General features: G+C 38.8%; 1 protein-coding gene across 1 annotated transcript in view; it reads left to right on the top strand.

The window, feature by feature from the left end:
• Positions 1-27,253, top strand: part of clybl.L (citrate lyase beta like L homeolog) — a 180,955-nt gene that overhangs the window by 95,915 nt on the left and 57,787 nt on the right. The window contains 1 exon segment of the mRNA NM_001093877.1: positions 350-554. Within this exon segment, the coding sequence (NP_001087346.1) occupies positions 350-554 (205 nt within the window).

Raw genomic sequence — 27,253 nt, 5'->3', positions numbered from 1 at the left:
GTGGTGTATTTTTAAAATTATTCGAGCCCACTTGTTTGGTAACGGTATTGTTCCATAAATGTCTCATTTTGTCTGTTTTTGCAATGTAATTGGCAAGGCTGTGCACAGATGAAGCAAACTTTGTTAAGTAATTATCATAAAACAGCACAAAAAACTAACATTCAATTCAGATAAAAGAGGGTTTGCTACATTCCAGTGCTTCTAGTTCAATTGTAAGAATATAAATCTATGATTTACAATTATTTAATACTTTCTTCCTTTCTCTGTGCATTTCTTGCAGGACAAATTCTTGTGTGAAAAAGAAAAAATTATTTAATACTTTCTTCCTTTCTCTGTGCATTTCTTGCAGGACGAATTCTTGTGTGAAAAATGTCTTTACAAAAACACCAAAAATAAGCTTTTCCTCTCAAGTTAAAGGTTCTTCTAAGTACATACCCCGCCGAGCTGTGCTTTACATACCTGGAAATGATGAAAGAAAAATTCAAAAAATCCCCAGTCTCAATGTTGACTGTGCTGTACTAGACTGTGAAGATGGGGTAGCCATCAACAAAAAAGTAAGAATGTTATATCTTTCGAAAAATGTTTGTAAAACTATATCTAATTTTAAAATGATATCACAATTAGTAATTAATGCCTTATGAGGAGAAAGTCGCAAATGTAATTTTGGTTCGGGTGGGACATGCATGCAGCAGTCTTGTAAAAAGGTGGAGTTTGGGATGTATGTAGACTGGAACCACACTGTCTTTGGCTGCAGAGTACCAAGGTATAGACTATTCAACTTGGCGTAGACTCATGAGCAACACTGACCCATTTGATGTTGCACCCAGGGGCCTTAAAGCAGGTCCTTATTTGTAAAATTCCTGGCTTGGAGGCAAGTTTTCAAGGCATAAAGACCATGTGCATTACCAAACAGAACCTCCCACATGTTGCCAGTCCACATGGTGCTGCCAAATAGTTAATCACAACCCTTATGGAAAATGGCCTACCAGTAAAAGAAAGGTTGGTGACCCTGCTTTAACAAATCATCTTTGAGACACTTTCACAAATAGGTGATAAGAGTTTGGTGTCTGGCATTCCTCTAAAGTAACATCAGAAGTAACTATAGTTAACACGTGGTGATATTTGCTTAGCTTTAATAAATTAGGCCTACAACGCCTTTTTCATTTTGTATCATCATAGAACTGTTTTTTCACCTTTAATATCCTTAGAGGTGAATAGGAATATGCACTGTTCTATGCTTTACAATTTCCACTTTAGTTTATTGTTGAGCTTTGCTTTTGAGTATCTATTATCTATTAAGAAGTTAGGATATTTGATTATGGTGCATTATAAAGAAAACTGACTTTCTTCTTTTATATATAAAATGTGTATTATCCATTTATGGATATGCGACTCATATTAAAAGCCATAATGTACCTACTTTCTGTCATGTAGCCACAGAGTGTCACGTTTTGACCTTTATCTATGGCCAGGAAACTCTTTGTCTTGCAATACCCTTATTATATACAGCAGGGTGTCCTTTATGCCATCTGTAATTTGTGTGATCATTGTGTCTGTTGCTTTCATTTCTAGTTCACATTATAAATATCTTTGTGTGTATCTACATGCTACTTTAGTTGTGTCTTGACTGCAAATGTTTCTGTTAAGGCTATGTATTTTCAAAACCGAGTTTATGCTTACTCTTGTCTTTGCCTCTTGTTCTGCCACATAAGACCATTATCAATTCATATACCATATATCTCTGTAGATCCTTTTTCTGGCATAACAGTAAAAAGAACACTCCAAAAATTGGCACCAGCAAATCCATAACTTGCAACTTAAAAAGAAAAATCTATAGTAAAGCTGTTTTTCCAGAGTGGGATTGGGTTATGCCTTCCTTTCCTCCTCCCTTCCAACCTCGATCTGCAGAGAGGAGGAAGCACATTAATAATTATCCTAATAACCCTAATTATCCAGTCTAACAATACCTGAAAAGCTTTGCATTTATTCAATAATATATCAGTTGATTCAATTCAATCAAGTTTTGTGTTTTAGAGGCCGAAAAGCAATTATTTGACAGTGGCTAAGCAGGGTTTTACATGCAGGCCCAAGATTAATATAACATGTCCTATTATAGAAAGAGAACTTTAAAAAGGTAATTAAGAATTGCCTATAAATATAAACTGTAAACTAAACAAAATATTTGATGCAGCTCAGTAATTGAATGTGCCTCTTTATTACATTCAGGCAAACTGTTTGAATTACAACCAATCTTCCCTTTCTTGATGTGGCTGCAGATTTCTGTTATTTAGAGTGTTTGAAGCTGACCAATTTGATGCCCAGATTTCCATGTAGAAGTGGAAACCCGAGATAAATCATGCAATATTTTCATTATTTGGTTGAAAATACAGGTATAGTCTACAGTATCCAGAAACCTGTTATACGTAAAGCTCCAAATTAGGCACTGTCTCCCATAGAATCCATTTTATCCAAATAAATACATTTTTAAACATAATAATAAAACAGTACCTTGTACTTGATCGAAACTAAGATATATAATTAGTCCTAATTGGAAGCTCCATTATCCAGAAAACCCCAGGTTCAGGGCATTCTGGATAACAGATGCCATACCATTACATTATAATAGTTTATTCTTATCCTCAGTGCCTTGAGTCAAACTCGTAAAGGCTTGGAACGTTCTACCTTTTGATAAAGTTAATTTTTAAGTAACAGGCAGATCCATTTGTCACACTGACTGGACAGCTTTAAAGTCAAGTCATTTTAATTATAAGTGATCACCAAATAAATCATTGGAATCTCTGCGAGGTTTTTTTTGTTTGGCTTGGCATTCATATTGGTACAGTGGTTTAAATTTGTTACAGCTTGTGTCTTTTAACCATATTTTTGGTATGCAGTTTCTACTTTTCATCCATGCAGATAGATGTCCCAAAAGGGCTGTTTAACATAAATACTTAATGATTTTTATAAACCAAAAGTCTTAGAAAATTAATTACATGAGTTGTATAGGAATATTTTGTCTTGTGTTATTTCTAACTTTCCAGTCATTTTTGTGTGATTGGGCATATCTTCCCAAGTACTTCAATTGAAGAGTTGGCAAAAGCACAATTTGCTACGGTGGAAAAAACAGGATTATAGCTGTGGGAAATAGAGGGCAGTTTTAAAACTAAAGTAATCAGTCTCTTTCATTTACCAGCAGTGATGAGCTCTTTAAATTGGGATTAATACATGCAAACAAGGTTTAATCTGTTTAAACTTTTCACTTAATCTTTCCCAAATGTAAACAACATTTGTTAATACCTTCGAGATAGCGAATGATTGGGCTCAAGAGACACTGCTTATCCTGTTCAACATTTTCTGTTTTGTGACATCAAAGTAAAAATTGTATATTTATTGAGGGTGTTAAGTGTATTTAGCGAGACTTTATTTCTTGCCATTTTGTTAAAAACAACAGGGATTAAAAAGGAATTTATAGCTGTTTTCCTACAGCCAAGTAACGTTTTTTACAGTGCTGACTGATGAAAATATACTACTACTAATTTTGTTTATTGTTGAAAAAATTAAATGTATTGATTATGGGCATATAGGTTTCTCCATTTTGGCATTTAAGTGGACTTCTGCTGAACACAGGTATTGAATTCTGAAAATGAAACTTAATATGTGGTCAGATGAATGTTCAACAATACAGAAGCAGTGATATTTCACATACTGTAAATTTATATACAGTTTGTAAATAATTTATACATAATGGATATCTTCCAAATGTTCCAAAATTGTTGGTCAGTTCAAAGTTTTCTGTTAATATGTAATTTAAGAAAAGGAGCTTGAAAAAGGTTGATTTGATTGGCATTACATACGTTGATTTTCAAAACTGAATGTTTGGATGGAAGCTTGATTTGTTACTGCAACAAATCAGACATCAGTTTTGGCAATGGGGGGTTAGACACATCTGTTTAAATGTACCTTAAATATGCCTTCATGACAAAACAACACAACTGGAAATGGTATGCCTGATCACCCAGTTATGTGTTGCCAAGGACTAGATTTGGTGCATATATTTAAATGCATCCTGGCATCAAAACAACAGTGCTACATTTCAAAGTCATGTGCTGCATCACCACAAGGAGAAGGATACCAGGGAGGTTAGACACATATTTGTAAACGCACATTGATACAATTAAAGTAAAAGAGTGCCAGAAAAGCGGTGCATTGCACAATGAGTCCTAGTTGAAACTGCAGAAACAATAACCTTACCAGAGATAGGAGGGCGGGTAGACTTATACTGAAGGTTTCTCTGTTTTTTCAGTCTAAGGGAAGAATAACTTTGTCTGAGATTGATTAGTCCTTTCAATCTCTTAGTTGTGGATGGTATGCAGAAGAAATTCAACTAGACCCTCAGTAAATTGCTGAAGACATTTCTAAATCTAGAAGACGTTGTACTCCATGGACATAAATGGAAGACAAAGGAATACCAAGAACTGAAACTTAATAATTGGCAAAAACATGAACCAGTTTAGGAGCAGCTTTTTGAAGTGTGGCATCTTTTAGACCACTAAAAAAATGTTTTAAAATGGCAAGACTACATAGCCATTAAAACATCAGACCGTTTCAAAGTTTTTAGGGGGAAAACTCACATTTTTCGTAAAACAAAATCTGAATTTTTAAAGATTTATCATACCCCAAATCTGCTAAAAATCTGAATTCAAAAATACTCCATCTCAAACCTGTTGAGGTCATGTAGAAGTCAATAGCAAATGTCCTTCATATTGTTTCTTGACATTGTGATCTGTGCTGGATAATCTGAAAAAATCAGAGGTTTTTGCAGCGAAGTTTTGAAGCACCAATCATATGATACAAATTGACACTTGGTTTTATTGTGGCCTTTTGTCTCTCAGATTTTGTTTCTGAAAAAATATTGATTAGTTAAATTCATGGAAGAGAGTTTGGTTGGATTTGTTTTCATAAAAAACAAGATTAATTTGAGTTTTAGTAACTCAGCTCCTAAATGTTTAGACAACAGGATGGCCAAAGATGTTAGAAGTGAGCTCATTGTAAAGCATAGAGCCATGGGCTTCTGAGAAAATGATTTCCTCAACAGGCAGTCAAGAGGACATACCATACTTGAGGTAGGAAATATGATTAAGCAAAGGTTTGTGACGGTGCTAAAATATGACACTATGGAGAATACATTTTACGTTAGTCCTTTTTACTAGCTCATGATAATATATAAACATAATACCCTCAAAGCACAGGCCACATATTTACTAGCCCATGATGATATATAAACCCACCATACACTCAAAGAGCAGGCCAACATTTTGTTGAATTTCTATCTGTATGCCCTAAACTAAAATCCCCAGCAGACCAGCCACACATATATCTTATATGGGGGTAATACCAAGTCACTGCAGATAGAAATTAATTAAACCCAGAAGGATTGTTCTGCCTTCTATAAAGATTAAAGGACAAGGAAAATCTATGTAAGAGTTAATATTTATTGAAAGGTATACCTCTGCTGTTGACATCACCAGTGCAATTCAATCCCCTCTTGTTTAAGCCCTTTACCAGTTAAATGCTACACATTGAAAAAATGACCAAGACCAAGTCACATGTGTTGTAGCGAGAGTTTCTAGGCAGTGCATGCACATAAAATACTCTTCGCGAGCGTGCTTTGTGGGAGCACTCCCACTGTCCCTGTAATCCCCTCCTTCTTTAAGTGGAATGTTCGCACATGTGCATTGCTTCTTAACATTTGCAAGTGAATCTTCTAAGGGGGTCATGCCAGTGCAAAGAATGAATTTTTAAATATAAACTTGGTGATCAGGTACAGGCTGTAAAAAAAAAAAAAAAAATGGTGGGATCATTCACTACACATCACTAGGCTTTGCCATGTAAGAAATTGGTGTAAATTTTTTTACGCATCTTTTTCTTAGAGTGACTTCTGCTGGAACTTACTTAAAGAGGTCTGAAGCAATTATATATATATATATATATATATATAAGTATTCATCAATTCCGAATTCCAACGTTTCGGTCCCCATCTTGGACCTTTATCAAGACGTCTTGATAAAGGTCCAAGAGGGGGACCGAAACGTTGGCCTGTTTTCTTTTAATGATACATTAAATGAAAGTTAAGTTTTTATTTTTATTTTTCTAAAATCCTTGTGTGCATCCGGAATTGATGAATACTTCTAAATACCCGACAAATGGATAGCACCTGGGTGAATTGATGAAGTACAGCGTGGGAGTGCTTGATCCAGTACTTTTTCTATATATATATATATATATATATATATATGTATATATATATATATATATATATATATATATATATATATATATATATATATATATATATATATATATATATATATATATATATACACACAACGTTTCGGCCCTCATTGGGGCCTTTCCGAAACACGAGTGCTGGTCCAATTTGAAATATATGTGTGTGTGTATATATATATATATATATATATATATATACACACACACATATATTTCAAATTGGACCAGCACTCGTGTTTCGGAAAGGCCCCAATGAGGGCCGAAACGTTGGAGACACGAGTGAAATTTGAATAAAACCATTTGAAAAAGAGTGCTGGTCCAATTTGAACTTTGTATACTACACTTTGACCGAGCACCCACCATTGAACAGAGTACGAGTGCAGGTACTTTACAAATCATTATATATATAGTAGATAAAGTACCCCTTCTTGTAAATTATAAGGATATTATAAGTTACTGAGGAGTTTCATGACCATATAAAAACACGAGGCCGAAGGCTGAGTGTTTTTATACAGGTCATGGAACTCCGAGTTTACTTCTAATTTCCTCATATTTTGCAACAGGGGGTACTTTATTTATTATAATACACAAGTTTTAGTGAGTCATGTGACAGAAATGACATCACTACTCACCGTTTATAACTGATGACATCAGTACTCGCCGTTTATAAGGATATAATACACAAAAGCCATGAATATCCTGTAAATTATATCCTTATAAACGGTGAGTTCTGATGTCATCAGTTATAAACGGTGAGTTCTGATGTCATTTTTGTCACATGACTCACTGAAACTTGTGTATTATAATAAATAAAGTCCCCCCCAGTTGTAAAATATTTTCATGGTCATGAAACTCCTCGGTAACTTATAATATCCTTATATTTTACAAGAGGGGGTACTTTATTCACTATATAATTTACAAGATATTCATGGTTTTGTGTATTATATATATATATATATATATATATATATATATATATATATATATATATATATATATATATATATATATATATATATATATATATATATATATATATAAAATACACAAAAGCCATGAATATCTCGTAAATTATATCCTTATAAACAGTGTGAGTACTGATGTCAGATGTCATCATTTATTAACGGTGAGTAGTGATGTCATTTCTGTCACATGACTCACTGAAACTTTTGTATTATTATAAATAAAGTACCCCCTGTTGCAAAATATGAGGATAATAGAAGTTAACTCGGAGTTTGGCCTCGAGTTTTTATATAATCATGAAACTCCTCGGCACTTATTATAGCCTTATAATTTACAAGAGGGGTACTTAATTCACTATATATATATACATATATATATATATATATATATATATATATATATATATTCCAAAATTCTAACGCACTCCGTGTACAGAAAAATCTGAATCAGGTGCTGCATTATCCAACATCCAACGATTCAGAAAATAGGTGCACACTGGGATTTGTAGAAATATTAAAAATCCATATTTTATAAATTAATTACATTTAAGAACTGGCCAACGTTTCAGCCTCTTCCTAAGACTTTTATCAAGACCCCTCAGAGACCTATAATATTGTTTACCTCCAATATGCGTTAAGTATATCTTAAGAGCAAATTTTACAAGACACTGTTTTATTATAACAGTGCATCAATAATTTCAAACAAACAATATTTGTTCAAACTGCAATATTTGAAATATGTTATATAAGTGATATATGCTAACAATACATGAGGTTGAAACAGCATGCGTCTGGTTGTTATTGCACACTGTGAGCTAATACCCCCTGCTGAGATGAATACAGATAATGTGCTGGGTTTAGTGTTTACCATTACCTTGTGGAATTTCACACTAACATGTTTTGAGTGTTTATGTGGAGAGGACAGGCTCACAGCGAATCAAGGTTATAAAACCAAGGTAACTCCAAAAGAACATCTCTCTTATCTCAAGTGTGGGGAAAGCAGAATGTGAAGAGAAACAGGGAAATGTGTGATAATGGGATATTCCTCAGGGCCTTAATGTACCAAACACAAATTTAGGTATGAAACGCTGCTTAATAGGTGCAGTGACCAAAGAATTGACAGTTTTTGTGTTGTGGTGTTTTTTTTTTTTTTATATCAAGGATACAGTAATACCGATGTATAATAAAATATATCAAAGAATCTACAAGTTTTTACAGGCATACATTGTGATACTTATTTTTTGTGACATAAGATATTGTCTTTTATTCTTGCATAGTCCAAGCAAGTGTACCATATAATGTAGCATCAAGTTACAATTTCCTGAACTAAAATCAAATTATTGGTGGTTCAGGCATGATAGATTGTCACTTGCTTAAAGAATCAAACCCAGAGTTCAATGACTGTCACTAAGCCATTTTTTAAATATTTAACAAAACATAGATGAGGTCTTGCTTGTTCTGCTTTATATAAACTTTATTGGGCCCACACTTCCTAAAGTTGCTGAATCAGTTCCTCCAGATCAAGTAGGCAACTTTTGAACCAGTTTATGTGGAGAACTGCTGAAAATCAGCCCGATATCAATCAGACAATTTAAGCAGAATATGGAGGTGTAAAGCATATGGATAAGGGCACACTATGTGGGTAATCTGCTTCCCTTTGTCTGTGTTCTGTATGCAGATGGAGAAAGGTGTTTCCCCCCCCCCCCATCTGCTCCTTCTTGTCGCTACACTGAAAGGCATGGAGTGGTCTGATCAAATTTTGGGGCGAAAACTTGAAAGAATGCATCTCCAGGAGAGGATCAACTTTTCTCTGTCTGTGTATAAAATGCAGACAGAGAAAAATTAGATCACCCACACAGTGGGGGACATTTATCAACACTGGCCAAATGTGCTCATGGACAGTAACCTATGGCAACCAATCAAATTGTTGCATTGTTCTACCTGCAGCTGGCTGAAAAAGCCACTCACTGATTGGTTGCTATAGGTTTATACTTTATTCCTAATTAATATAATGTGAAAATAATTGATTCCAGATATTACTTCATTGGCCATAAATACATTTAATAATGCATTCATTTATTGCTAAGAAATACTATTTTGTATAAAATATTCATTATGTGGGCCATTGGCATTGGCTCCAAGAAAAATCTAAATATTCCAGTGGGAGCAGGTCTAGGCTCAGTCCAACCCTGCATACAGCATCCTTTCTATTTAGTATAGTTAGACAATAAACCTGCGGCCACTTGTTAGTGCTTATATTATTAAATTGGCAGAGCTTCAAGATATATGGTGTAGATCCTGGGCTAATATTGACATTGACATGTTTAATAACCAGGTCTTTTGCACTTTAGTTTTTATGTATGTATGTATGGTGCAATGGTAGACAGGAAAAGTGCACCAGAATAAAAGGCTGCATATATATATATATTAATACATTGGAAAGAATGTATTCAAACATACAAATGAAGAAGTAAACACATGTGCTGTTTCCTATTCAAACATAGTGCAAGCTCTATAGATTATCCTTTGATGAGAGAAAAAGGCCATTGAATATAATGATAATGGGAACAAATAAAAGCCCAACACAAAAGTGTTAAGAAGGATTACTTGTTTTGTCAAATTATGATACAGCTGTAGAACACAGCCAAGCTCTGAGTGGGATTGTTACAAAAATACAATAGTTGTTTCAATATGAACATTGCCTATTGAGTCTTTTTTTTTGCAGAAATTAAAACCTTTGTTAAATGGAATCCCTTAAGGAGCTCTACTCATTCACACACAGACACTGCCAGGTCAGAGTGGTTAATTATGGCTGGACTTTTTCTTTTTTACTTATCTTTTAGTTTGTGCAATCTTGCTAGTCAATTTAAAATATCTCTTGCTATTTTTTTTTTAAAAATAGAACTTCCTGAATGATCTGTATCCGTGATTCAATGGCATACATTATCATTCACATTTTGAAGATATGTAAAATATATTTGTGTGTGTGTGTGTGTATATATATATATATATATATATAACAATCAAGGGAATTGCACTATATGGACAAACAATCCCTGTTTTGCTTAAATGATAAGGCATTTTTCAGTAGCAGTATGCACAAAATGTCTCTGTCTTAAATATATTGATAATGGGTTGAGTGCAGAGGACTTGTATTTGTCTCTCTCTCTCTTTTCTATGAAGAAAATAGTAATGGACAGCACTCGATTCTATTCATGAATGGAAGCGAGTGCTGTCTATTACTATTTAATATGAAAAAGTTTGGGAACCCCTCTTAATTCTTTGGAGTTTTGTTCATCATTGGCTGAGCTTTCAAAGTAGCATAGTTGCATAGTTAAATCCGGTTGAAAAAAGACACAGTCCATCAAGTTCAACCCCTCCAAATGAAAACCCAGCATCCATACACACACCCCTCCATACTTTCACATAAATTATATTATACCCATACTATACTAACTATAGAGTTTAGTATCACAATAGCCTTTGATATTATGTCTGTCCAAAAAATCATCCAAGCCATTCTTAAAGGCATTAACTGAATCAGCCATCACAACATCACCCGGCAGTGCATTCCACAACCTCACTGTCCTCACTGTGAAGAACCCCCTACGTTGTCTCAAATGAAAGTTCTTTCTTCTAATCTAGGCCTCTGGTACAGTGATACACTTTATGGGTAAAAAGGTCAGTGAGGTTGTGGAATTTGTCTATAATGTCCTCTAATGTACTTGTAAAGTGTAATCATGTCCCCTCGCAAGCGCCTTTTTTCCAGAGAAAACAACACCAACCTTGACAGTCTCCACTCATAATTTAAGTCTTCCATCCCTCTAACCAGTTTAGTTGCAAGTCTCTGCACTCTCTTCAGCTCATTTATATCCCTCTCAAGGACTGGAGTCCAAAACTGCACTGCATACTCCAGATGAGGCCTTACCAGGGACCTATAAAGAGGCATAATTATGTTTTCATCCCTTGAGTTAATGCCCTTTTTTATGCAAGACAGAACTTTATTTGCTTTAGTAGCCACAGAATGACACTGCCCAGAATTAGACAACTTGTTATCTACAAAAACCCCTAGATCCTTCTCATTTAAGGAAACTCCCAACACGCTGCCATTTAGTGTGTAACTTGCATTTATATTATTTTTGCCAAAGTGCATAACCTTGCATTTATCAACATTAATTCTTAGCAACTTCCTTTCAATATATAACATGCCTTATGGAAACAGTAATACTTCAGCAGTGACATAGTTTATTGGATTAACAGAAAATATACAATATGCATCATAACAAAGTTAGATAGGTGCATACATGTGGGCACCCCAACAGAGATATTACATCAATACTTAGGTTGAGCCTCCTTTTGCAAATACAACATTCTCTAGATGCCTCTTATAGACTGTGACGGCCATTACAAAATACTGTTCACTTTCCCTCTGCATAAATGCCCTTGTAGATTTTGAAGTGTGTTTAGGGTCATTGTCTTGTTGGAATATCCAACCCCTGCATAACTTCAACTTTGTGACTGATGCTTGAACATTATCCTGAAGAATTTGTAGATATTGGGTTGAATTTATCCAACCCTCGACTTTAACAAGGGCCCCAGTCCCTGAATTAGCCCCACAGCCCCACAGCATGATGGAACCTTCACCAAATTTGACAGTAGGTAGCAGGTGTTCTCCTTCGCCATGCAAAGCGTCCAAAGCACTTTGTTCCAAAATTACTGTGGCTTTTGAATACAAGTGTCTCTGTGGTGTGAGTGCAGAAAGGCCTTTTTTTTCATCACCCTGCCATACAGATGTTCTTTGTGCAAATTGCTCTGAATTGTAGAACGATGTACAGATACACCATCTGCAGCAAGATGTTCTTGCAGGTCTTTGGAGGTGATTTTTTGGTTGTCTGTAACCATTCTAACAATCCTCCGCATATGCCGCTACTGTATTTTTCTTCACCTGCCAGACCTGGGTTTTACAGCAACTGTGCTGGTTCTTCCATTTCCTGATTACATTCCTTACAGTTGAAACTGACAGTTTAAACCTCCGAGATAGCTTTTTGTAGCCTTCCCTCAAACCATGATACTGAACAATCTTTGTTTTCAGATCTTTTGAGAGTTGCTTTGAGGATCCCATGTTGTCACTCTTCAGAGGAGAGTCAAACAGAAGCACAACTTGAAATTGGCCACCTGAAATACATTTTCTCATAATTAGACATACCTGCCTATGAAGTTCAAGGCTTAATGAGCTAATCCAACCAATTTGGTTTTGCAAATAAACAGTATTGAGCAGTTACATGCATGCAAATTACAAGGGTGCCAAAATTTTTGCACAGCCAGTTTTTCACATTTGATTTAATTTCATACAATTGAATACACTAAAAATCTTTGTTCAGAAAACACCCCAGTACACAGATGTTCCTGGGAAATGAAAGGCATACCACTGTTATCTTTTTTGTTGCAAGTGGAGTAAATTATTATGCAGACTGAGAGGGGTTCCCAAACCTTTTCATATGACTGTATGTATGTATGTGTGTGTGTGTGTGTAGAATTGATGCCAGGCAGAGTGTGAGCAGTCAAGCAAATAACTGGCATAATAAATATTGAGATACTTTGAGAAAATATTCATTATTTGTAACAATCTTTTGCTGTTATGTGTAATATTGTTAAAAAATATCATCTGACTAAAACTTGCACAGGTGTCAGTTATCTCAAAACCGTTTACCAAGGGAGCTCCAAAATACAGAAATTATTTTCCCATAGTCTCCTATTGAGACTTGAATGATTTGCTTTTTTCCTGTACAGATACTTCATAAATTCATGCTGATGACAAACCCTGTTGTGGTTTTTTCATCTTAAATTTTTTTTAGTATATTTTGTGCATTGTGCTCCCCAGTACAGCATGGCAAGAAGCACATACAGAAATAAAAAGTCTTTTTATAAAAATGCTGCAGAATATTGAATTTTTAACTGGGGAAATAAAGTTCCTGGAGAATATTCTATACAACCTGGCTAGCTTTTACTTGCGTTTTTTTTTTTTTTTTGGCAAATGTTTTCATTTTATTTTCTTTAATAAATACCAGTTGTTCAACATTTCCGAAAATACTCACACATCTTTTTATCTTTAAAAAATAAAAAATATTTTTAAAATAAAAAATAAAGCAGTGTATTGAAAAAAATTCTCATAGGCAAAAAGTACAACCCATATTTGTTGTGCTAATATTGAAAAGGGTGTATACTGACTAAATGGCTTATTTTTAATAATTTGTTAATAAAACAAAATTCCATTAAAGATCAAATGTCTAGTATCCCAATTTGATATCTGATGGAGCAAGAATATAAAAACCTGACTAAATGCCCTCATCTGATTTACAATAAAAAGTCTTCTCATGGAAGGCATTATGCTTTTTTTTTCATCCTGCTATGATCATTTTTTAGCCTGAACAATATATTTTCTCATGAAATTGAGTTTTACCCAAACGAAAGTCACTTTGATGCTTTTATCAGCTGGATATTCTTTGCTGCAGACAATATAGGGCAATTAAACTGTAAGTGGCAAGTAGTTTAGTACAGGTATTTAGGAATGACAACACACCTCTTTTGAAACATTTTTCAAGTATAATGTCATTTAATTCAAAGTCCTACTGGTTTTAAATTAAGAACCTTCAGAAACTCTTACTATTGTTTTGAGCAATTATCATGCTATAAAACAACCATGCTCTGGGTCCCTTCTTACATGCAACCATTTGCCAATTGTTATCTTTGCCTGTTTCTGAATACCATTTTATACACATTATATACACATTATTCTTTTAGCCATAAGTAATATCATATATGTTTTTGAGATATTAAATATTACGTTAATGTGACATTTCTTTATATTTATGTGTGGAAACAAACCCTAAAATATCATTTTTAACATTTGATAAAAGAAGCCAATATACAGTAGCAAGAACTAAGGTTCACAAGGGACATTGTTTAACCTCTTTCTTTCTTAAAGGGATACTGTCATGGGAAAACATGTTTTTTTTCCAAAATGCATCAGTTAATACTGCTGCTCCAGCAGAATTCTGCACTGAAATCCATTTTTCAAAAGAGTAATTTTTTTTTTCAATTTTGAAATCTGACATTAGTCAGTTTCCCAACTGCCCCCAGTCATGTGACTTGTGCTCTGATAAACTTGTCACTCTTACAGTCACTGTACTGCAAGTTGGAGTGATATCACCCCCCCCCCAGCAGCCTAACAAAAGAACAATGGGAAGGTAACCAGATAGCAACTCCCTAACACAAGATAACAGCTGCCTGGTAAATCTAAAAACAACACTCAATAGTAAAAATAAATATGCACGCACTCCTGCGACCATAGCAATAGAGGTTAAAAATTTGTAACTTTATTCCATTTGGTTAAAAGGTATGCGTCCTAACGCGTTTTGTATCAAAAGATACGTAATCATAGGCACTTGTTAACAAGAAACCGTTACAACAATTTAAACTTAATTGAAGGAAGTGACGTCCGAATTGACCTTACTTAAGGTACTCCCAACGGACTCAATACATAAAAGCAATTAACTCTTAACAATCAGGAATGTTACCACTACAAAATGTCATAATTTAAGAAATCATAAATAAATTTATATCTGTTATGCGAAGCATGTATATCATAATAAAACATTTCTATATATAAAGTAAATATACATTAGATCCAAATTTAATACATTAAATATGAGGTAGTAAAAAACAACAACACGTTTTGATTCTACAGAATACACTCCAATTGGTATTGCTTATAGTCTAAGTCCACCCATTAAGCATTCGCTACATTATTGTTTTCAAGTACAGACTCATATTAAATTCTATTACTTAATCTCCAAAAGGGCCAAACGGCTAATTTGTCGCATTTTTCATACATGTTTTGTGTCTTACATTCCTAACTACACTGCTTAAGAATGTTTCAAGTTTGGAGAAGGAAAAAATTAGTAGAACCACAGTCGAAATAATTATTTTTTGTGAATCAAAAATATGTATAAAAATATTTATAAAATATAAAACCCAATATCTCTAATTCAGTACTCAAAAAAGAACCCCAACATACAAATCGGAGATGGTATCTTGGGTTACTTTACGCCGCAAATGTCAGACGTGACACACAACATCAAACCGAAGGTTTAACCCTTTCGGTTGCCTCGTGTCCATTGTAAAAATCCAATAAGCTTCTCTATAACGAAGTTTTGCAGTTTTATCACCGCCCCTTGAAGATTGGTAAATCTTCTCAATTCCTTGGATCTTGAGATTATTAACATCACAGTTGCTACATTCTAAGAAATGCCTAGATACTGTTGTGCTGTTACTATGAGACTCGATATTATGTATATGTTCATGCATCCTGCATTTTAAGTTCCTGGAAGTACTCCCCACATATTGGATGTTACATTTCTTGCAAGTTAACAGATACACTACATAAGTGGTGTTGCAATTAATGTAGCATTTATTCTGATAAATGTTGGCCGTACTGCTGCTGACAAACTCTAAGGTTTTATCAATATATTTACAAGTCACACAGCGACCCGCTCCACACGGGTAGGTTCCTAATGCGCTTAGCCACGTTTTCGGACTATTCAATTTTCCACATACATCACTGGTGTCAGGGAACCGGGAGTTCCCTCTGGGGAGTTGTCCGGATATAGGAGGAAGCCCCTCAGGAGGGATCAGGATCGTGGTATCCAGGGATTCAGCAGAAGGGGTAATAAAGTTCAGGCAACAGGTCAAAAGGCAGGCAGAATATAAACAGAGTCCGAAGTCCAGGCAGGGGGTCAACAACAAGAGATCAATCAATCGAATACACAGGAATAACAGCAACAGGGAACCCAGGAATCTAATCAGGAACAAGATCCTATTTTCGGGCGCCATCTTGACGCCTCAGGCGTCCTTTTAAAGGGGTTTTTTTGGCGCCCTTGCGTCGGCGTCAGCACGTCTGCGACCGACGCGCTGCGCCTGCGTCCGTCGCGCCGTTGTGACGTTTTCGCGCCTGCGCACTTGCGCGCAGGCGTCTCTGCGCCGGCGCCGCTACCCACGTGGCGGCCATGGGCGCCGCCATTTTGGGAGCGGCGTCGGAAGGAATAGCTGCGCCGCCCGGAGCTCCTGGTCCTGCTCCGGGCGGCGATCGTGACAGTACCCCCCCCTCACGGGGGGCCTCAGGACCACCAGGACAAGGCTTCTGGGGAAACTTGGCGTGAAAATCCCTCACCAGACGAGGAGCGTGAACATCACGGTGTCCTTCCCAGGAGCATTCTTCAGGACCAAAGCCCCTCCACTGAATGAGGTACTGAAGGGACCCTCTGGAGATCCTGGAGTCTAAGATTTTCTCCACCTCGTACTCGAGTTGACCCTCCACAGAGATGGCAGGAGGAGGAGATTGACCGCCAGAGAACCGGTTGGTGATGGCGGGTTTCACCAGAGACACGTGGAACACGTTGGGGATTCTCATCTCTGGTGGAAGCTGAAGTCTGACAGCCACAGGGTTGATTATCTCCAAGATGGGAAATGGACCCACGAATTTTGGACCCAACTTGGGAGATGGTATCTTCAACCGGATATTCCTGGAAGAGAGCCAGACATTATCACCCACCTTGTAGGGAGGAGAGGTTCTTCGACGACGATCCGCGAAAGTCTTATGAACAAGAGCGCTCTTCTCTAGGTTCAACTTGGTGGCAGCCCAAATAGCAGACATATGGGCTGCGGAATCGTCAGCAGCCGGGACGTCAGATAGTACAAAGTCTTGGGGAAAAGCTTGAGGATGCTGCCCATACACCGACATGAACGGAGATCTTCCTGTAGAGGAATGACAAGCATTATTATGAGCGAATTCCGCCCATGGGAGGAGATCTGACCAGTCATCCTGGCAGAGGGATACGTGGTTCCTCAGGAACTGTTCCAGGGCTTGGTTGACACGTTCAGCTGCCCCATTAGTCTGAGGATGGTATGCAGAAGAAAACTGAAGAACAATTCCCAGGTTCTTGCATAGGGAACGCCAGAATTTGGCAGTAAATTGGGTGCCTCTATCGGAGACAATCTCCACCGGGAAACCATGCAGGCGGAAGATGTACTGGATAAATAACTGGGACAACTCCACCGCAGAGGGCAACTTCTTCAAAGGGATGAAATGGGCCATTTTGGAGAATCGATCAATGACAACCCAGATCACAGTGTTCCCACAAGAGGGAGGAAGTTCGACAATGAAGTCCATGGACAGGTGGGTCCAGGGACGGGAAGGAACCGGCAAAGGCTGTAGTAACCCACTGGGGCGAGAGTGGCTTGACTTAGACGTGGCACAAACATTACAAGCAGCAACGAAGTCCTTCACATCTTTGCGGATATCAGGCCACCAAACCAGGCGTCGTAAGAGTTCAAGAGTCTTAGCTGGGCCAGGATGTCCGGCTTGCCTGGAGCAATGGGTCTGTTGCAGGATAGGCAGACGCAGCTCAGGAGGAACAAATGCCATTCCAATGGGTGTATCAGAAGGAGCAGAAGACTGACCAGCCAGGATTTGGTCGGCAAACTGTGGATACAGGGAGGCAATAATCTTGATTGGAGGAATGATTGGTTCTTGTCTCTCAGGAGAGCGGTCCACCGGAGTGAAGCTACGAGACAAGGCATCGGCCTTCAGATTCTTGGAGCCTGGGCGAGACAAGATAAAATTAAATCGAGAGAAGAAGAGAGCCCACCTTGCTTGTCTGGGGTTTAGCCTCTTGAGGGACTGGATGAACTCGAGATTCTTATGATCGGTGTAGATCTGAACAGGAATCAGAGAACCCTCCAGGAGGTGACGCCACTCTTCAAGGGCAAGTTTGACAGCCAAGAGTTCTCGGTTCCCGACATCGTAGTTCTGCTCTGCGGACGAGAACTTCTTGGAAAAATAAGCACAGGGATGCAACTTCCCATCAGCGGGGTGTCTCTGGGACAAGATGGCTCCAGCTCCGACTTCAGAAGCATCAACTTCGATGCAGAAGGGTAGTTCAGGATTGGGGTGTCGGAGGACAGAAGCGGACGTGAAGGCCTCTTTCAATGACTGAAAAGCTTCAATGGCAGATGGAGGCCACAAGCTGGGTTTACCCCCTTTCCGAATGAGGGCCAGGATAGGTGCAATGCGGGAAGAGAACCCCCGGATGAACTGCCGATAATAGTTAGCAAATCCGATAAATCTCTGGATTGCCTTGGTACTCAGCGGGATAGGCCACTCCTGGATGGCAAACACTTTCACGGGATCCATCTCAAATCCCTCAGGAGAGATAATGTATCCTAGGAAGGGGATCTTGGACACTTCGAAGACGCACTTCTCCAACTTGGCGAAGAGAGAGTTCTTCCTCAGACGAGAGAGTACCTCCTTCACCTGGGAGCGATGGCTTTTTAGGTTTTTAGAAAAGATCAGGATGTCGTCCAGGTACACGACTACGAACCTTCCTAGGAGATCCCGGAACACATCGTTAACAAACTCCTGGAAGACGGCAGGGGCATTGCAAAGGCCGAAGGGCATAACGAGATATTCATAGTGCCCGTCACGAGTGTTGAAAGCCGTCTTCCATTCATCACCCTCACGGATGCGAATGAGGTTGTACGCCCCCCGGAGATCCAACTTAGAGAATATCTTCGCCCCCTTCAGCTGGTCGAAGAGCTCTACGATCAAGGGCAGAGGGTACCTGTTTTTTACAGTGATTTTATTCAGGCCCCGGTAATCTATACATGGCCGAAGACCTCCGTCCTTCTTCTCCACGAAGAAGAACCCAGCCCCTGCAGGAGAGGTAGAAGGGCGGATAAACCCCCGCTGGAGATTTTCTTGGATGTATTCCTTCATTGCGGTAGTCTCAGCAGGAGAAAGAGGGTAAGTGCGGCCTCTGGGGGGCATGGCTCCTGGCAGGAGTTCGACAGGACAGTCGTAGGAGCGATGTGGAGGAAGGAATTCCGCAGACTTTTTACAGAACACATCGGAGAATTCCTTATAACAGGAGGGAAGAGACTTTAACTCGGTTGAGGAGATAGTTACCTTCTTGAGGGGTTTAGCAGGAAGGCAATGCTGTAAGCAGAATGGGCTCCAACGAGAAACCTGCCCTGTGGACCAGTCTATGGTGGGATTGTGCAGGCGCAGCCAGGGGAGACCCAAAACAACAGGAACATCGGGACAAGAGATGATAAGAAACGAAAGTCTCTCTTTATGCAGGGTCCCAACCTGCACAAGTAGTTCGCCAGTGGTCATCGTGAGTACAGACTCCAGGGGTTTATCATCTATGGCGAAAATCCTCATGGGAGAAGGCAAAGGAAATAGGGGGATTCCCATGTACTTAGCAAAGAGAGCGTCCATGAAGTTACCCCCGGCTCCGGAATCGAGGAAAGCATTCCCGAAGATGGTCTTATCAGTCAGACGAATCTGGAAGGGAAGGAGAAACCTGTGTGAGTTTCCTTGGGTCTTCCCCTGAGACCAATCTCGAGACTTTTGAGTCGTGCCCCCTACATGAGTTACCATAGACATACCTCGGGGTACAAAACTCTTAGCCTTTGCAGGACAGGCATTAGCGAAGTGGGAATGTCCGCCACAATACAGACACAGGCCTGACGTCCGTCTGCGAAGTCTCTCTTGTTCAGTGAGGCGAGTTCTTCCTACTTGCATGGGTTCCTCCTGGAGAGAAATGGATGCTTGGGCAGGCGGGGTGACAGGAGCCTGCAGGAGAGGCCTCTGGAAGCGGGGTGCCAACGTGGGTTGAAACCTCCTGACACGATCTCTCAGGGTTTGATGCTCTCTCAGAAGAGTGTCCACCTTAACAGCCAAGGCGATAAGGTCCTCAACTTGCGTGGGTAATTCCCGGGAGACCAGGTCATCTTTGATGCGGAGGGAGAGACCATTATAGAATGCAGTATGGTATGCGTCGTTGTTCCAACGAGTCTCAGCAGCAAGTGTACGGAATTCAATAGCATACTCCGCTACACTGCGACTCCCTTGGCGGATTTGGAACAGACGGGAAGCAGCGGATGTCACCCGGCCGGGAGCATCGAAAACGATCCGAAATTCTTTGAGGAATGCTTCCGCGTCATCCATCAGTGGGGACTGCTTCTCCCAGTGTGGAGATGCCCACTCGAGAGCTTTCCCTGCCAGACGAGTAATCACAAACCCCACCTTGGCACGTTCAGAGTCAAATTCAGTGGGGTGTAGGGCAAATCGAATCTGGCACTGATTCACGAATCCTCGACAGGCTTGAGGATCGCCATCGTAGAGAGGCGGAGCAGGAATATGTGGACCAGAGGTGGGGGGCTGGGTAGCCTTGGCAGCAGCCGCTTGCGGAGGAGGTGCCGGCAGGGGGGTCGCTGGTGTCAACAAGGAGAGCTTTTCCAAGATCGCCTCCAGCGTGTGTCCCACGTAATTCTGCCGGGCTTCATACGCCTCCATGCGGGAATGTAGGCCCCGAAAGGCCCTGCCGAAATCTGGCTGAGCTTCCTCAGAGGAATCCATGGCCCGAAAATAATGTCAGGGAACCGGGAGTTCCCTCTGGGGAGTTGTCCGGATATAGGAGGAAGCCCCTCAGGAGGGATCAGGATCGTGGTATCCAGGGATTCAGCAGAAGGGGTAATAAAGTTCAGGCAACAGGTCAAAAGGCAGGCAGAATATAAACAGAGTCCGAAGTCCAGGCAGGGGGTCAACAACAAGAGATCAATCAATCGAATACACAGGAATAACAGCAACAGGGAACCCAGGAATCTAATCAGGAACAAGATCCTATTTTCGGGCGCCATCTTGACGCCTCAGGCGTCCTTTTAAAGGGGTTTTTTGGCGCCCTTGCGTCGGCGTCAGCACGTCTGCGACCGACGCGCTGCGCCTGCGTCCGTCACGCCGTTGTGACGTTTTCGCGCCTGCGCACTTGCGCGCAGGCGTCTCTGCGCCGGCGCCGCTACCCACGTGGCGGCCATGGGCGCCGCCATTTTGGGAGCGGCGTCGGAAGGAATAGCTGCGCCGCCCGGAGCTCCTGGTCCTGCTCCGGGCGGCGATCGTGACAACTGGGTGACAAAATGTTCCCAATTGTTCTAGCCCGTCAAGACACAAACCTACATCCATTTTCCATTACTCTCCGCAGTTTATCGTCTCCATCCAAAACCGGTAAGTATTTTTGCACTATTTTTTTTGATCTTATAAAACTGCCTGCTATATGTAGTAATGAACATGGGTGAGGCACTTTGCGTAGATTTTTCAAACTTTTTTACCCTACTTAGTAGTGCGTTCCTGTCTTCTCTCAATGCTCTCACAAAAGCTATTTCTAAGAGTGATAGAGGATAACCTCGAGCCAAAAACCGATCCCTCAATTGCACTGATTGTGACAGAAACTATGTTTCCGTACTGCAGTTTCTTCGCAGACGTTGAAATTGCCCAATGGGCACTGCTTTAAAAATATGTTTTGGATGGCAAGAATCCGCCCTCAACAACGAGTTACCTGCAGACTTTTTCCTATATACCGTGCTAACTATTTCACTCGATTTACTCATTAGCTTCAAATCCAAAAAATCTATATTAGCATGATCAAAAGAAAAAGTAAACCTTAAATTACAATCATTATGGTTCAAACTCTCTACAAAACTTGAAAATTGTGACTCTGAACCTCTCCAAACCAATAGTAGGTCATCCACATACCTCTTATATAGTTTAATAAAACTGACCCCTACTAATTTTCCTCCAAACAAGTGGATCTCTTCCCACCACCCCATATACAAATTAGCATATGTAGGTGCAAATTTTGCACCCATTGAGGTGCCACATGTTTAGAGGTAAAAGGTCCGATCAAAAGTGAAGAAATTGTGAGTTAAAAGATAGTGCAAAGCTTCTATTATAAATTCTATAGTTTCAATATTATAATTGCTATACTTCCGTAAATGATAGTGCACCGCCTCTATCCCTTGCCCATGTGTATATTAGAATACAGGCTAACTACATCAATTGTGCCCCAACTATAACTATTCTCATCCCAAACAAAACCATCCAAAACTTGTAAAACATGCTTAGTGTCACGCAGATAGGAATCTAACCTCTTTACCAAAGGCTGCAAAAACATGTCAATTAACTCTGCTAAATTTTCATTTAAAGAACCTATACAGGACACTATCGGTCTTCCTTCAGGTGGGCGTTTGTTTTTATGCACCTTAGGCAAAATATGGAAAATCGGTATACTGGGATTTTCAGGAATTATATAACTTTTAATCCTGTCAGTATAAATGCCTACTTGCCTACCCCTTTCAACCTATTCCAATAACATGTCTTTGAACGATTCCTGAGGGTTTGATTTTAAGATCCTATAAGAGTCTGTGTTGTTAAGCTGTCTTTTGACTTCATTAAGATAATCAGCCCTATCTAGGACCACAACCTTCCCCCCTTTGTCCGCCTTACGGATAACGATAGTTTCGTCAAGACTTAACTCCTTCAACGCCAGGATCTCTGAACTAGACAGGTTAGAATTTGATTTTGTAATAACTTTTTTAAGTGTTCTTAATTCTTTTTCTATAAGATCCTGAAAAGCCTCGATCGCAGGGCCTCTTTGGTTAACGGGATAGAATTTTGATTTATCTCTTAGCGTGTTGATATCATTAAAATGAATCCCATGCATCTTTAAAACATCATTATCCGTTTCGGCAGACAAAGCATTTAAATTAAACAGGGCTACTTCATCCTGAAAATCAAACTTTATTCACCCCTTCCAATTCACTGTTCGTTTCATTAGGTCGTTCCACCCCTGAATCAAAGTCCAATTGTGAATTGTCTATGTAGCCTTCTTCGTATGTGCAATCTTTGTCCTCACCATCCTTCCCTCCCTTGTCAGTCAAAAAACACTTTTTAAGAACAATTTTACGAACAAACCTGTTTACATCCACCAGCGTTTCAAACAAATTAAAATCTGCTATGGGTGAAAAAGAAAGACCTTTGCATAAGAGGGAAGACTGGTGTGAACTTAACTGCTTTTGCGACAAATTTAATACTGCATCTTCCCAGCTTTCCCCTTTTTCTTCTTGTGTTGGAAGCTTCTCTGTTGTTCTATATTTCCGTCTACTTTGTCGGGTCCTGCTCTTTGTTGCTGTATTTGCTGCTGTCCCTTCATGTATGTCATTGCTTCCGGTCTGCTGCACTCTTTGGTTCGTTGCGAGCATCTGTAGTCCCCTTCTATTTCGTTTTTTGATTCATTGATACTTCCATTGAAGGACTTCTTACTCGTATCTTTGAACACCTCAAGTGCTAGACTTTCACGGTCACTCTGTGGAGATGAGGAAACAGGAAAAGAGGAGCAAGCAGTATCTTCATCTAAACCATATGAATCGTCTGCACTTGAAAAACTAACATGCTTATGCTGCTGGGTTCTTTTAAGGATAGATCTAGAAAATTTCTTGGTTGTCTTTTGGTATATACATTACCCTCATCATAATCTCTCCTATCTCTTATCAAATTTCTTTAACTATAGTTATATAAGCTATAATTAGATCTTCCTCTTTCTTCAACTTTAAATTCAAATCCTGATCTAACTCTAGATATTTTTCTTCTGTGGCAACTTTCAACAATTCATTTCGAGTGTGCTCCATTTCGGTCTTTGCTTTAACCAGTGTTTCCTTTTTATAATCGACCAACAATTGTATTAAATTATTGGAGCAATCTGTAAGAATCATATTCCATTTTGTAGTGAACTCCTTATCCTCCGTGGTGAATGTGGGAAACTTTTTTATCCTTAAACCACGCGGAACCATTTTTAACTGCAAATATTTTTCTACCGTGGCTACATTCCACCAAGCTCGTATTTCCCTAAAGAGGCATCTCTCTAAGGTTACAGAAAGTGTTTCCGCAAGTCTCTCTGATTCAGTATTTCTGCTAAAAACCTCATGCAACCATTTCAAACGTGCATCCTCCATTTTAACAGGAAATTTTTCTTGGTTAATTCCACTTGGTAAGGATTACCTTGTGGCTTGCTTTGATTTACTTAATGAAGTGTTTAGGGGGTTTTACCCTGTATAAGCAAGTTTAGATTTGATTTTGTTCTATTAACATTTAAATAGTCCAGAAGAGATTGGAGCCAGCCGCCCTTCTTGTTTGTATGGATACTCAATAGTAAAAGGCAAGTCCCACTGAGACACATTCAGTTACATTAAGAAGGAGAATTAACAGCCTGCCAGAAAGTAGTTCCATCCTAAAGTGTAGGCACAAGTCACATGACTGGGGGCAGCTGGGAAACTGACAATATGGCTAGCCCCATGTCAGATTGTAAAATTTAATATAAAAAAATTAGTTTGCTCTTTTAAGAAACGGATTTTAGTGCAGAAGTCTGCTGGAGCAGCACTATTAACTGATGTGTTTTGAAAAAAACATGTTTTCCCATGACAGTATCCCTTTAAGACTGTGACCTCTCGTCTTCTCAATCACTTGTTAGATCCATTACTTTGAATAATATGTAAATTGTAATACAAAGAATCTAAATATCGTATTACTTGCAAAAAGGCAGTAGACAATATGAAGGGCATAATTAATTATTAATTTCTGGTGTCAGTATCTCTTTAAAGGAATGTTTTCATGAACATGTTTTAGATATTTATTTTTTTAAAACCGATTTATGTGATAAAAAGCTTATAGCTTGATCAAATTGCAATCTAGATTGGCATTGAGAGAGTGTTCCTACATGGTATTTATGAATTTATTATGTAGAAAAGAAGTGAAATGGATTCACACACCAGTGGTCTTGTTTTCTTTGATGTATCTTAAGTTCTTTTTTCTCCCTGTTGTTTTATTTTTCCATCCCAGACCTAAAGCCTTATTAACTGTCATTGGTTAATGGTTTTTTTTTTTGTGAGTGATATTGGCTGACCTGCTATTATACTTCCAGCTCCGTAGAAACTGCTCAGCCTGTATTGGCCCAAGTATGGTCATCTTAGGTCAGTGGACAGGTACAGAAATGATAGATTTTACATCCGGATCTTGCTGGAGCCTATAAATCTCTAACACACCTGTGCACTGTTATTCTTCCCAACAATTAAGCATTATCGTCCAATCCTAGCAAGTTTCTTCTGTCTGCAATTATTCCAAGCTGCTGTTGCCCAATCTTTGCTGTTTGGCCTTCTCTCTAGTTCTCCTGCTTCCAACACACCCTAGTTTCTGTTCACCTCATTTGTGCAACACTGTTTTGCTTGCAATTTCCACTTCTCCATTCAGCCTGCTGTCTCTGTATTCCCTCATTGACCCAGTAAGCCTTGCATCAGCCAGCTAAATTTTGTATTTTTATATTCCACATTCATATCCCTTTGTTTTCCAGCCAGTCACTACTGTGTGGCTCCAGTCTATGCTGCTAATCTCTGCCAACTCACCAAAATTTGTTAATTTCCCTTGGCCTCTCTTATGAACAAACTGATTAACCCATTGGACTCTGCTGATGGACTGACTAACTGGCCTGCATTCTAACTTTCTCTTGTTAAAACCTAGTTTTCTGTAGTTGACCTCTTGCCTAACTAAAGAAAACTGGTAAAGCCAGCTCTTTTGCGAACTTCTCACTTCAAAAAATCCTGTTCCCCTTTAAATTAACTTTTAGTTTGATGCAGAAAGTAATATTCTGAGGCAATTTGCAGTTGGGTTAATTTTTTATTATTTTTGTGTGTGTGTGTGTGTGTGTGTTTTTTTTCATTTATTTAACTATTTGTTCGGAAGTTCACCAGTTTGGAATTTCAGTAGCTATTTGGTTGCTAGGGTCTAAATAACCGCAGTTTAATAAAAGACTGGAATATAAATAGGAGAGGGCCTGAATATAATTTAACAAAAACAATTAAATTGTAGGGGAACATTTACTTAGGGTCGAATATCGAGGGTTAATTAACCCTCGATATTCGACCGTCTAAGTAAAATCCTTTGAATATCGAAGGATTTACCGCATTTAGTACGATCGAACAAAGGAAAAATCGTTTTATCGAACGATTAAATCCTTCAAATTGAATGATTCGAAGGATTTTAATCCATCGATCGAACGATTTTCCTTCAATCAAAAAAAGCTAGGAAAGCCTATGGGGACATTCCACATTGATGCTCGGTAGGTTTTAGGTGGCGAAGTAGCTGGTCGAAGTTTTTTTTAAAGAGGCAGTACTTCGACTTTCAAATGGTCGAACGATTTTTAGTTTGATTCGAAGTCGTAGTCGAAGTAGCCAAAAAAATACTTCGAAATTCGAAGTATTTTTTATTCTATTCCTTCATTCAAGTGTAAAGTAATAATCAGTGTTTATCAATCAGTTAGTGCCTTTTCTTCTTAAACTTCCTTGGAGGGCTGCTAATCCTGGGCCACTAGAATCTGTGTACAATGGATAGCTTAATGTCTTTTATAATAATTAAAAATAAATTTAAATTTAAAATAATTTGCTAAACCATTTATCTACTGATACAGCTCATCACAGCATTTACGTTGTGTTGTGTTTACTTTCTGAAACATCTGGGAGACAAATCATCTAAGACTAACTTATAATGAATGTCACTTTCTAAACAGAGTTGTCTAGATTCTATGCCATAGCCAATCAAAGTTTTATGTAAAAAAAATCTCTTACAAGTCATACATGAAGCAAAGTGTATTATTTATTGATAAAAACAGCTTTCTTTGAGGTTTGTGCAACTGTACACATTGGATGACTGGCAGAGTCTGCCTCTAGGGTTATTTTCCTTTTATTAAAAGAATTCAACCAAAGAGGGATGCTAAAGAGTGCAGCTTGGGATTCATCCTTGATCAAGCTCAGGCCAGAACAGTGATCAAGGCAGAGTTTTGCCTGTTACTGATCAGTTGATGATCATGCATTCAGGTACTTCCTCCAGGCTAGAACATCTTTATTTGACAGCACAAGTGACTCAGATTCATGTATAAGGGCTGCTGTTAGACTTTCATGAATCAATTTTTTTAAAATGATAGTATTTATAATACTAAGGTGCTTTCATTCTAAATCTCTCTCTCTCTCTCTCTCTCTCTCTCTCTCTCTCTCTCTCTCTCTCT

Source organism: Xenopus laevis, chromosome 2L (assembly GCF_017654675.1).
Source record: "Xenopus laevis strain J_2021 chromosome 2L, Xenopus_laevis_v10.1, whole genome shotgun sequence".
In the NCBI taxonomy this organism is placed as follows: Eukaryota; Metazoa; Chordata; class Amphibia; order Anura; family Pipidae; genus Xenopus; species Xenopus laevis.
Note: the sequence above shows the minus strand (reverse complement) of the source record. Positions and strands in the feature narration are given on the sequence as shown.